This window comes from Tinamus guttatus, unplaced genomic scaffold (genome assembly GCF_059628265.1).
Source record: "Tinamus guttatus ecotype Peru unplaced genomic scaffold, ASM5962826v1 Tinamus_guttatus_pri_ptg000240l, whole genome shotgun sequence".
Classification (NCBI taxonomy): Eukaryota; Metazoa; Chordata; class Aves; order Tinamiformes; family Tinamidae; genus Tinamus; species Tinamus guttatus.
The window spans coordinates 4,930,448-4,943,764 of record NW_028288774.1 but is presented as its reverse complement, the minus strand read 5'-3'; the positions used below and the strand labels follow the sequence as shown (position 1 = coordinate 4,943,764).

General features: G+C 41.0%; 2 protein-coding genes and 1 long non-coding RNA gene across 5 annotated transcripts in view; all 3 read right to left on the bottom strand.

Moving 5' to 3' along the window:
* SHANK2 (SH3 and multiple ankyrin repeat domains 2) overlaps positions 1 to 13,317 on the bottom strand; it is a 272,573-nt gene that overhangs the window by 17,696 nt on the left and 241,560 nt on the right. The window lies entirely within an intron of this gene.
* LOC104567935 (uncharacterized) lies at positions 795 to 7,946 on the bottom strand. Its single transcript, XM_010214799.2, has 2 exons — positions 7,622 to 7,946; positions 795 to 3,204 (listed from the first exon to the last, which is right to left on the bottom strand). The coding sequence occupies exons 1-2, from the start codon at positions 7,698 to 7,700 to the stop codon at positions 2,342 to 2,344; spliced, it is 942 nt and encodes a 313-aa protein (XP_010213101.1). The 5' UTR covers positions 7,701 to 7,946; the 3' UTR covers positions 795 to 2,341.
* On the bottom strand, positions 10,251 to 12,030 carry LOC148594504 (uncharacterized). Its single transcript, XR_015913439.1, has 2 exons — positions 11,324 to 12,030; positions 10,251 to 10,680 (listed from the first exon to the last, which is right to left on the bottom strand). It is a non-coding gene; the product is annotated as an uncharacterized LOC148594504 (long non-coding RNA).

The window sequence follows — 13,317 nt, the reverse complement described above, 5'->3', positions numbered from 1 at the left end:
CAGCTACATGGCGGGTCCTGCAGAATACATCAAAATCTGGCCACAACTGCACCACACTTTTGAAGTGAAAGCACTATATAAAATAAAGACATTCTCATCGTATAACCATACATGTGCTAATTAGGCCAAGAAAATTAAGTGGCTGACTTGTGTTTGGCTTCATTCAAACTCATCCGAAAGAAATAAGATGTAAGCATATTGGGACAAACTCTCACTTGCTTTTAACCATTAACTAGGCTGTTCGTATCCACAGTACCAGCGTGCAAACCATGTATGCACCAGAAACACATGTTCAAAGACGGCAGACGCTGGAATAATTTGTCAGCCTTGCTAACGGACTTCTCCTCCAACTTGTTGTGATCTTAGTTATTTTGCAGCGTGTGTTTCTTGTACCAGCGAAAGGGGAATCGGAATCTCGCAAACTTGTATTGGAAATTCTCTGAGGAAATCTTTACAAACAGCATTCACAAAAGAGAGAGAGTTAAAAAAAAAAAAAAAAAAAACACAGAAAGGTGCAGACACTTTGCACCCGCTGTGAGGTGTGTTGTGGTGGCCAAAGCAGTACCCCTCCAAGGATGCTCTTAAGGAGGACGCCGCTGGATGTATGTGGCAGCGAAGAAATACCCTGTGCTGGAAAGAGCCTGCACTGGATGTTGGCCATACCAGCTGCATTTCACCTTAAAGTGGTCATTTAGCCAAGCCCGGCCCCAAGCACACGCGCACACATACTTATAAGGGAGCAACTTGTGGCTGACTGGTAGAATAGCTTCATTTCGATCAACTCGAGGCTCAGAGAAAGACAGGGAAGAAAAGGCTACGGCTCACTGGAGAGAGACCGCGAGAGAGAGAGAGCGCAGCTCAGCTGCAATCATAAAAGAGGATTTTTAGGCCTACAGTTATTCGCTAAGATTTGCCAGAGGAGGAATTCACTAGTGTTTTGCCGTACAAACTCTTCTGAACCTTTATGAGAAGTTACAAAGGGATGCTGAGAGTCAAACACAGGAGCCATGCTACACCTGTGATAAAGTTACCACTGCTCGAGGGGCTCCTGGTAACAGTGTCCTTTCCGAGAATTGTCAGGGATACCACATGTATAAGCCAGTCTGATGCCTCTGCATGCATATAGCAATTTGAGTGCCACTATATTAAATTCCCCCGAGAGAGGCAGCACCAACAGATATAAAATAATTTATTGCAAAGTGCACTTCCATCTGTCCTGTGGGTTCTCAGTTGCACCCAAGTTGTGCTCAGGGTGCCAGCCCTCAGGAAATGAGATGGCCTAAAGGCACAGAAAGTAGTTGCATTTTATCAACATGTAGGTCATCTCTGATGAAAAGCTCTTAATCACAGACATAGTAGCACAGTACCCAACAGCATGTCATGACTTTTACATTCTCCAGAAATCTGGCTGCTAGGTAAGTTGCTTTTTATTTTTTTTTTCTTTTTTTTTTTTTTTTTTTGCATACGCAATTAATATCTGATAATTACAGGGGACAGTCTCCTCCTAACAGATTTGTTGCAGGAGGTGGTTCTTATCCCCATAAAATACATTGCTTAGTGACTCCTGTTTCCAATTCTGAGACTCTCTCAGAGGAAAAGTTATAATGCTGCCCATCAAACCACCAGATCCATCATAAAAGGAACTGTGAAAATGAGAGTCAGGTGCCTAGATAGATCTGGTGGCACGTTACTATAGGCCCCAAAAGTTATATATGAGATATGATCCTGGCAACATTACTGATTATACGACATAGCCAAGACATGTGGATTAGCTCCACCGAGGGTCTTAAAAAAGTGAGCTGGTCAGACCCACAGAGGATAAGAATGATCATGGTCCAGTACAGGCTAACCCCAACACCTCAGGCTGGCATGCCAGAAACACCAGGCAAAGACTGATCGAACACAGTTTTGGAGGCGAGTATTGCCAAGACCTGTATACTTACCACCGAGTCCAGAATGCTTGCTCAGAGGGGATGGGATAATGGAGAAAGAAAACTCAAAAAACAGCTGCCTCAAGAAATGACTTGTATTTGTAAGAAAAGCAATGAAGGCCTGGCACAGAGTAAAAAAATGCTCTTATGAAGTTAAAGTGAAAGAACAGAGGCAAATGTTCTTCAAATACCAGCAGCACACATCATTAACAGTGCAAATATCAACTACAAAATGTTAGACTAATCTAGTCAGCCAGAATACAATGTTAGCCAATGTGAAAATGGTTGAAATCTGCCACCGATGGCCTCATGGCTAAGAATTAAAAGGACAGACACATTAAAAAAAAAAAAAAAGAAAAGAAAGAAAAGAAAAGAAAGAAAGAAAGAAAGCTAAAAATCCTGTGGTATGGTTATTTTTTCTTCCCTCCCCCTTTTGCCTGGCGTGTAGGCATGGGCAATGAGGCCCTCTCGGTTATGGCTCTCTGCAGCCGGCCACTGCGACAAGGCAGAGTGGCCTGTGGTGGTTCTCGAGAGTCACTAGTCCCTTCGGCCCCCGGTAAGCACACAGTGGAGGTTGCCACTGCGTCCTCACCAGTCCATGTCGAGGCACAAGTTAACTCGACATGGGGGGTGGCTCTTTGGGAGATACGTGTCTCAAGAACCTGTGTCCTTGGCTGCTTGAGGAAAGCTAAAATCTCTGACAGGTAGTTATGGATGGCTCTTGTGGAGGTAGCCACAATGCCTAGCTGCAGCTCCATACGGCCCATGGACTGCGACATGAGGCCCATGGACTGCGCATGCTCCCTCTTGATATTTTCCAGCAGCTGCACAATCCTACTGTTGGTTTCCATCAACAGCTTCTCTCCCTCTGTTAGCTGGGGCTGCCCTCTCCAACCCCGATCCCTAGGGACAGGCTCAACACCGCGGTGCTCTTCATTCATTTCATCATTTCCCTCCTCCTCCTCAGGAGAGTCACTTTCAAACTGAGGAGTCCTACTGAGTGACTGATCCCCGGGAGACTGTATGTCCATGGTACACTCCGGAGTCCGCGCTGGTGTTTGAAATCCCTCAAAATCTTCCCCAACGTTGCTGTGCGTTTCAGATGAGGACAACGGCCACTGCCAGCTCTCTGTGGTCCTGGCCGGCGAGTCTTCATCAGAGGCAGGCACCGAGGATTCCTGTTCTTCTGCCGGCGTGGACGGCGAGCTCCCTCGGTGACGGCCGGCTTGCCCCGAGGATCCAGGAACCTCCCCATCTTGTTCCCCAGTGACATCTGGCAATCAAATAGAGGAGCAACAACCACTGTATCTGAGGCCAGGTAGATGGAGGTATCTACATGCATTGGACAACACATAGAAAGAAGCCAGTTGGGAAGCCAGAGTGTATGTGTTTGGGCAAACAGAAGGGTGGACTAAAGTTTAGTGACTGAATTGGGCATACGGCAGTCAAAGTTAGCAACTGCTCTTTTTTATATATAAACGCACACTGTCCTGTACCCATAACACACACAGCCATGCTGCATCCCAAGGCAGGAACTACCAATTCACCTCATCGTGACTGTGACAGGAAATGTCAGTGAACCTATCGAGAAGCTCACCTATGCACTGCAGTGGTGTCAGTCAGACATCCCTGGGACGAGCTCAGGGCCAAGTGTCCAGTGGAGCTTCCTGTGGTGCCAGATGTGCTCCACCACTGGCCTGAGCGGCAGCCCTTTGTTGTTCTGCAGCTCTGCTGGCTATCTTCTCTTTTGTCCGATGGCCCACGTCACCCCCACCCCCAGTGCCGTCTCTCCCACATCATTGCTGCAGAGCAATGGTGGCTGTCCACAGCACCCATCTGGTGAGCAATGCCCTCCCCAACACTGGCACAATTTTTCCTGTTGTTCTCTCCAAGCAACAGCAATGCTATCCAAGGGCATTGCTCACCAGGATGTCATTGGCTTCTGAAAATACCCTTAGCTTGGCCCTCCCCTGGCTACCTCTTCCCTTGCCTGAGGGCATGTGGTGGAAATGTGGGTGCGAGTGCTTCCCTGTGACAGCTTAGTGTGCAGAGAGGCATTGTTAGTAAAGAGGAGGACATTACGTACTTACTCTACATCCTCCCCCATACAAAATGCACTCCCAAAGGTTAGAAACGGCTAAGCTTTTTGCACCCACGGCAATCATAGGCTCATTTTGGAGCATGATCTGCCCAGCACCATACTGGATTACACGAATCAGTGGCCATAACGCTCACCCTTTCCAGACTCGAATTAAAAAATTGTCTTTTGGGGGGACAATTTGGTCATCAGAAATTAACCTGGGGTAATCCAGCTAAAACATACAATACTGTAGCCTGCGTTACTAAGTCTCAGGCAAGGGATACATGAGAGAGGTGCTGTTGACAGTAAGACCGTTATGTGAACAATGGCAGTTGACTGGCACTGCCTGGCTGTCTGTGTTGTTTGCACTATGGTGTTCTCAATGGCAGCACAGTGGCATAGCTACTGTCTGACATCCCGGTCTTAAAAAATGTTGTTTTTAAGAATTAACTTCTGCTCTTTGAAAATACTTATATGCCGCTCTTCAGAACTTAATTTGAAGTTATGAGCGTAAGCTCATATCTGGAACACACTGCTGAGGTCAGGTTAAAATTAAAACAATACTTTTTCTAGTTTTGTTTATGAACCTTTTTTTTTTTAAAAAAAAATATATATATATTGTTTTAAAGCTCCTTCTGACAGACCCAAAGATCCCTCTTCCTATGCATCAGTCCTTATCTTCCCTAATTCTAATATGGCACTCATCATTTCTATATCTAAGTGCCTCCAATATTATACTGCTCTAAAAGGGATTCTCTCTGGCTTAATTACAATGTTTTTAATGCTAAAGTCATGGACACTATTTGTGCATTTGGCATGTTAACTACTTTAACGTATTCACATTCAAAGTATTCACATTCTGTCTGTGTCTGGCTGGACTGTCCAGTTGCATGTTTTATGGAAAGTGAGGATGAGGTTGTATTTGTAAAAAGGCATGAGCTCCTTATGAAAATGAATTTTAGGGACAAACTGTCATGCAATCATTGGCTCTTCCACTCAATGGAGATTTGAAAGGGACTGTATATCAACCTAATTGCAATAACTGCCTCTTCCTTACAATTCTATTCCCCCTTTGCCTGACACAGCCAGAGCTGCAATCCCTTATTAACAAATCTCTCTTAGCAACTATAGTGCAGGATCAGGAAATTAAGTTTCAGCATTTCCCTATCTGAATACACATGAAAAAAAATCCAAAAATAAACAGGGGACCTATTTTTACCACACATAGCAACACACATTTCGCTTAAATTCTATGGAATCGGAGAAGGATAAGGGATTATGTATATTCATTCTGGTAGAGTCACTGGTCATACAAAAGGGTTTTGTAACTCTTTTGACATGTCGTCAGAAAATCTCCATATTTGAAAACTCCATCTTCCTGACAAATGTTCTAAGCAAAGCCCATCTAACAATGGTAAGTAATAGAACCCAACTAAATTAAAAGTCAAAAACTGAAACAAAACAAAATGGAAAACTCCAAACCCCACATTAATTTATGAATACTTCTGTAAATAGTATCACTGAGTTTAGTTTGCTCAGATTCAGGGGGATCATCTTTCTTTTGTTATTTGTGCTTGTTTACACACTTGCCAGAGGCTTGTGGAAATACGCTGCTCTGGGAAAAGCATAACAAATTTCTGCAGAAGTTCTTCATTCTCTAAGCAAATTTACTATTTGCCAAGCTCCTAGTCAATATTTTTAGCCTCCCAGTCAAAGAGCTGAAAGAAGAGCATCTGGCATATGTGACCCAAAGACACAAATGACAAAGAGTCTAAGCCAACAGTCTATGAAAACCAATGTCTGGAAAGTTAATTGTGGAAACTACTGGCGAATACTTATGAATAATGAATACAGTCACATGTGTTGGGATAGGTTTGTTAACTTGTCTACTAATGAAAAGGAGGTATATTCATTAACTGGTATTATTCAGAGTGAAATGTTCAACAGTTCTAGGAACTCCAGCTTATGGAAGCTTTCTGAAGCATTGACGTGGGCATGGCAAAAGCGAGGGTGCATTAGAGGCATGGCCTTACACAAGCTTTCATTTGCTGCACAGCAATCATGGTGACTCTGCCTCAAGGTCAATGGCTGACACCCCAGCAGTGACGTGTCAGTCCCTGTCCATTCCTTGATGACCAAAGGTCGCCCTAAACTCAGACCAGATCTTGTTAAGGTGATGGCACCAGCTGCTAGGTTGGTGATGTGGAAAAGGTGTGCCAGTTACAGCAGGGGCACTGGAAAACTTGGTTCGGCAAAGAATTATCGTGGTCAGCTAGAGAACGGGTGGGCTGATTTGGAAGGTCACTACAAAATAGCTGAAAAAGTTACCCGAACAGGCTGCCTTTACCGCATTACTGTGGCAAAGGGGTGACTTCTTAAAAAGAGAGGGGGAAAAAAAAGCCACAAATAAGCACTAAGTGTGCCAAGTCGAAACTGGCTGTAGACCAAGCTAAGTATCAACAAAGTTGATTTTAGTTGGTTGTTAGTTGGCTTAAAAAAAATCTTTTTAAACCAAGTTTTAAATTCAGTGGGTACAAAGAAGCACAGCTAGCTTCCTTCTGTGTGAAGCAAAAGGAAGAGGTTGGATTCTCTCCTTTTTCTAGTTGTTTCCACCTTATACATCATTCCTACATGCAGCAGCTTGCTCACAGTGATATACACAACTTGCATGCAAAATAGGTCACTTGTGTCTTTTTATATATACCTTTATATTTATACCTAATGATATCAGCCAACAAACTCTGGCAGTCTCCAAAGTCATCACTTCATGTTCCTGACCTCATGTCCCTCGCTCTGATGGGGCATGATTCCCATTTTGCTCTCGAAATGAGCAAATAAGTGAACCACAAAGGAGCATGTATATGGGCTAAAGGAAACACAAACATCTGCAAGTCAGTGACCCACTTCACTGTGCGGCTATTTCCAAAAGTCCCATAGGGCTAAACACTGCTTTCTCATTTACCTCACTCTTCCTAATATGTTAAAAGAAAAAAAAAAGGTGGGATCTGTTATTAAAGTGATCCATGTGATAGCTATCCTCCTTTCTTTCCTCTTGTCAGACAAGTCCTCTCTTTCTGCAGCAAAGGCTGTAGCTGGCTGCCCGTAGGGGTGTTTCTGCTGGGCTGACACAGAGCTTTGCCTGAGGTGGCAGATCAGTGGTGGAACTTCTCCTGGCAGCCACAGCAGAACTGTTGTGTCTTCTGTGCCTGTGAAGGGGGGCTGTGGTTGGCCCACTGCTGTCCTGAAAGGCATGACTAGAAGCCAGGATTACGTCAGCCCTTCAGGTGCATGAATATGTAGATCATTTTGGAGCGCTGCTACGCTGTGCTGGCTCTCACCCCAATACATTCAATATCACATCTCCTTGGCGACTGTCCTTCAGGCTTGTCACTGGCCATCTGTAGGAGTCTAGAAATTATTGATAGCACTTTACCCAGGTAACTGAACGTTCAATGCAGGCATAGGGATAGAGGACCAAGACAGAGGCCAAGAACAGAGCACAGGCTACAGTGGGTTTTGGGTAGAGACAAACTTTAGAGACATCAGAGGTATTTCATTAACTTTTGCTCACTGAAGAACATTTGAGACTTATGCCTGTGTTGCGTCTTACCTGCCACTTGGACTGGCAGTTGATCCCTCCCCTGAGATGTGCTGCTCTTTAAGAATCCCTCCTTTTGAAATCCCACCATTTCTGTTTCACCTCTGCTACTGGATCGTTGCCTTTTCCATTCATTATTTTTCCTTTTCAGACTGCCCACCAGTGGAGCTGGACTTGAGGGACGGGGTACCGTCTTCCTGCTGACGGGTAGCTGGAGATGTTGCTTGGCCACAACAAATGGGCCAGGAGCTCAACAACAGCAGTACCACAGTTGGGGAGCTTCCTGGAACCTGCCTCTGCTGCTCTGGACCTGGGCCTCTGCCTGTATCTGCATCATGCCTCCAGTGGTGGGTGCATTTTTCAAACTGCTTAGGTACCAAGGTGATAGATGCCTTGTAAATACCTAAGATAGATACAGACAGAAACTGTACCAGGCACAATCAGTTATGCAAAACTTAATACAAAGCCAATTGCACCTATATGTTGTAGTATCACCCACCTTGTCTAGCATCTGCAGTCAATCACAGTCAAATATTTGGCACAAGAATTTTTCCTTTTGAAAACAGATGGGCACACAGTGCATTCATTCTTCCTTGCTGCCAAAAGGTCTAGGAACTTAGCTCTCAATGTTGGGTGCTGCATCACCTGCCCTAGTATGCATTTGCAAGTTTAGTTTATTTCATATGCTGATGTAATTTGTGTCTGGCAATAATCTGCAAAAATCAGTTATATAATCAATATTGAAATTACAGGGGCAGTATTTATGTGTGATTATGCATACAGATGTATTAAAACTACATAAAAATATTGTTTTCATGCTGCTTCTGTCTTAATATTTTTAAAAATTTTATGTACATGTTGATTGTTTTAGCATAAAGATCAGAAACGAACTTGAGTATAAATGATATTGATCTTTAAAAATTGGCACGAGTGAATGAAAGCACTTAACAGAAGTAGGCGGACTTATTTCCACTGTACACCTTTTTGGTTTTTGTCATTTCCCATACTGAGGGAAAAGAACTTGTCCTGCTTATTTTTTGCAAGAATGGCTGGAAAGAAACTTTATAAAAGACAATTTGGGCAAACTATGTATCGGAATCTAGATGAAGTTTTCAAAGTTGAAGAACACTTTCCACTAGTGCTGGGAGGGTGGAATAGAAGGAAGAAAACTAATAGATTTCAAATACAGTTTGATCGGGCTACCAAAATTCATATGCTTGCAACAGAAGCAACTCTATGCAATGAACAGCTCTCTAGTAACTCGGGGAAAAAAAAACAGGTGACTCCTATTTGTAGATGGTTAAAGAATGTCTTTGTTATACTAGCTATGCCTACTGAAAACTACTGCTTTTGTGAGCTAGTCAAACATGAACAGACATGTAAAAATTAATCAAAGATCAGCAGTAGGTAAGGTTATCCAGGTCAAATACTGCTAATAATGTTAAAAATAAACTTAGCTAAATTCTTGTTTCAGAGTAAGAACTATGAATGTTAATATTTAAATTCATGTATATTGGTTACGATCATACTTAAAAATAAGAAAAAAGAAGCCAAGCCTACAGTAATATCATGTAAATGTTATAGCTAAAAGTACACAGAAATAGAATGATTTTGAGCTTTCATTTACAAAATTAGGCTAATCCTCATAAATCTGTCACCATGACCACATCTTAATCTGGAATTAACTTGTTGCAGCCCAACCACAAATGAGCAGTTACAGGATTGGACTTAAATCACATGCCAAAATCATGTATTTACCATCCTGCAAACAACAGGCAGAGATGATTACTTTAACAGTTATAATAAGGAGGAAATAACAACACTGCTTTCCAATACAGTCAGGAACACAAAGCATTTGAAACACCCTCCTTTTACAAAAAATTAGTAAAAATACGTGTGTATTGTCTGGGACACTGTAAACTACATAAAGTGCACTAAAATCCAAAAAGGGAAAAATATATAAAATAAATCAGTAAAACATAAAAGCTTTTTAGTGACAAACTAAGCATTTAACATCTAGTATCTATAAATATCATTACATGATTTATAAGAATGACTTGTATGTAATCACAATAAGGATAAATCAAAACTTTCTTGTAAGAAAGTCTCATTTGTGTTTTTGGGGTTGAAAATATCTTCACATCAGTACATAAAAGTCACATTTACATATTAGAATCACACCATCAAAAGATAATTTTAAGGAAGGCAGAAACCTGGCATGTTCAAATTCTTGCTACAGATGCAATTTTCAAGTACCAGCTCTTTAACAGTACGTTCAATCATGAAATAATTATACAGGTATTTAAAATGCACCTGCAATCCTGAAGCCTTACAATTCAGCCTACCTTGAAAGAGGAATGGTCATTGTTTAACACTGGTTTCTGTTTAAGAACAAAAACAAAGCAGAGAATATAGTCAATACCCACTCCTATCCTGCAAGTCAGGTGGAATTTCAGTGGCAGTTTGTTGGTCTGTTTAAGAGACAGCATTTGAAAATTGGGGCTAGACACAAAAGAAACACAATCAACCAAAAAAAAAAAAAAAAAGCCAAAAAGGAGGAGAGAAGGACACTTGCAACTTTCTCTGTTCTGACACTTAGTCTTACACTTCACACCAAGGGGAAAAAACAAGCAAACTATGATGGATTATCTAAAAACATTTATTTTTCATTATGTAAGAAGTTAATTAACATGGATATATGAACATCTGAAGGAAAAAAAGAGGAAATAGTAGCAAAGGGAGTTTTGAGATGAGGGAGATAAGACCTTCATCTCCCTGGCTCCTGAAAAAGAGAGAGAACACATTAAAAGTGGTGAAAAGTCTTCCATTGACCTAATTGTACCATGTTGGGGAAAACATGCAATTTTATTGTTCCTAAAGCACTCATGATTTTGAATATCTGAGTATAGCCAGTGACACTCACATATGCCAATGTATTTCATTCATCTGGCTCCAAATGCTACCAAACCACGTTTCCCTTAACACTTACAATTCCTTTTCCAACTTCTTTCATACCATTGTCTTGTTTGGCTGGTAGAGAAAGGCCTTTGAAAACCTTTTTAATTACTGCCCTGTAGTAAAGAAAAACAAGTATCATGAAAGGGCGCTTCGTACTGGAGAATAATCTACAAAACTTAGAATAATTCTGGGGTAGGTGAGGAGAATACCCACATAGAGCCTCAGCTAACTTCTGCTCAGGATTCCCAGTGTTTTCTGAATGTCAGTTAAAGCTGCCCTCCTTGAGCAACAGAAACTCTGGTTTGAAGTAGTGTTCAATACTGCGAGTCACTTGTTAATTTAAGAAGCTAGGCCCAAGGTTGTTAAAAATCAGTCCATCTCCAGATAGGTGTCTTTTTTTTTTTTTTTTTCCCAGAGGAAACTCAGAGTTAACATTTTTCTCCTTAAAACAGGCAAATTTTCAATACTTCTCGATTTGAATGTGTTTTAAAAGCACATATGTCATAGTCATGGCTTGAATCCTATGCCCCCTTACGCTGTCAGAGTTCCCCACAGTTAGACTGCAAGTTATAAAACCTATAACTTGCTACATCTACACAAATATGGGGCCCATATTTTGTCACACACATAATCGAAACTCCTCCGAGAGTCACTGCTTCATGTTGTGAAAATGACAGCTTGATGACAACCTTTATCTTAGTACTACATTGCTATCTTATTAGGATTTTAAATATGTAATGCAAATCAACTACTTACAAGGACACCCTTCAAGAATTCTTCTTCCAGCCTGATGCCTTTTGCTGTCATCTTCTAAAATACAGTGTCTGGAGCAGATCAGAAAATCTTCTTCCTACATACAAGCATTGCTGGTACTGGAAACTATCAAAGGAGTCGCAGTTGCGTGTGCTGCAAGAGTCGCTCTGATGGGACTTCCATTGTTTCCTGCAGACAAATCTCCATCATCAACTCCACCATATTGAAATACAAAAACGCCTTTTGAACCCAGATGTCTCTGCGAGTGGTTTCTTCAAGTACAAGGTAACACTTTAAGGTAAAGTGCTGTTTGGCATTCATTGATATGTATTTGCTCTGCAATTTCATTGTTTCAGATGCCATTAGAAAACGTCACCTTTGAAACAATGGACAACAGAAATGGGATGAAGTGTGAATGCTTACTGGAGACAGAGCTAATAATATTTCTTTTGAATGCCATCAACTGATATTTTTCTTTTAAACTGCTGCTAAAACTTGATATCAGGTAATAATATTCTATGTTGATGATTTCACAGATATTCTGCATCAGAGAGGTGCATTAACATCCCGACTATTCAAAGGAAGGAAAAATCTTACATCTGTATTTGATACTTTTGCTCACATCAAAAAACGAAGGTAAGTATCAACACAAATACAGGGATCATTTTACTTTGAATAGCAAATCAAACTTAAAAAGGAACAAAAAAACAAAACAAAGCAAACAACAACAACAACAACAAAAAAAACCCGCAAAACCATCCCCCAAACACCCACAGCTCAGAACTGATATTTCTAAAAACTACTTAAAAGGCCTGAATAAATATTTACCTTAGCTTTCTAAGTTAAGAACATTGTATGTTTAAGCTTTTCATACTTGTCCACTATATTAACCCAGCATTGATTTCTCCAGATTTTACTGAAAATCACAAATTGCTCAATAAACCAAGCCCACTGCCTGACAAGTAAAAGGTTGGGTGCATGAACCTTTTGAATCTTTTATCTAAACATTTACAGATCTTAGTTTATGGATCTCTTCCTAAGGAATCACATAGTTACAAAGTTATCCTTCCACACAAAATTATCCATAAAAAAGGTAAAATAAAAACTGAAGGAAAAACCCATCAAACGGGATTTTCACAAGCTAAATAAACATCAAATGACCGGAGTTAAAACTATTATTTTAAAATACTGATTTTGAAACTCTAATGATATTCTATAGTGATGAGAAGAATCATGACTAAAACAAATGCATCAGAAGTTTCATGTATTCTAATGTTTTATTTTTAAGAGTATTTTCATATCTTCATTTTCATTTGCTGCATACACCCTAAACAATGAGGGTGGAACAGGCTGCCCAGAGAGGTTGTGGAGTCTCCTTCTTTGGAGATCTTCAAAACCCGCTTGGACGCAGTCCTGCGCCACGTGCTCTAGGTGACCCTGTGTGTGTGCAGGGGGGTTGGGCTAGATGACCTCTAGAGGTCCCTTCCAACCTTAACCGTTCTATGGTTCTATGACTAATTTGATTATTCTTCAGTGTTAATATGATAACTACACATTACCTAGAACTATATTGTAGGTGTGTCAAAAAAATGCTCTAACACCTAATGGTTAGTGGTTATATGTTGCTACAACTCACTCATTCTTGCAAACCTGCAAGTCACAAAGCAAAACAAAGGAGAAAGCCTCTTCCCCCAACCCCAACACCCACAAATGCCGGAAAGTAGATGTGAGATTAAAAACACAACCCCTCCAAACATGCATTCTGAAGTTGGATGCTCTCCCTCTGATATAGGCAACTGTAGCAACCAGAAGTCGTCTGTGGTATAGATGAAGCAAAGTCTACCTTTTAGTAATTTGTGCTATGAAACTACAGTAAAATTATAATGCTGCTCAGTCATAATGCTGTGATTCTTTGTGACCTAAAGATTTTACTGCCTATTTGTACTATTTAGACACAAATATACCTTCTAACCTCAATAGAAAAATGCCAGCCTCCT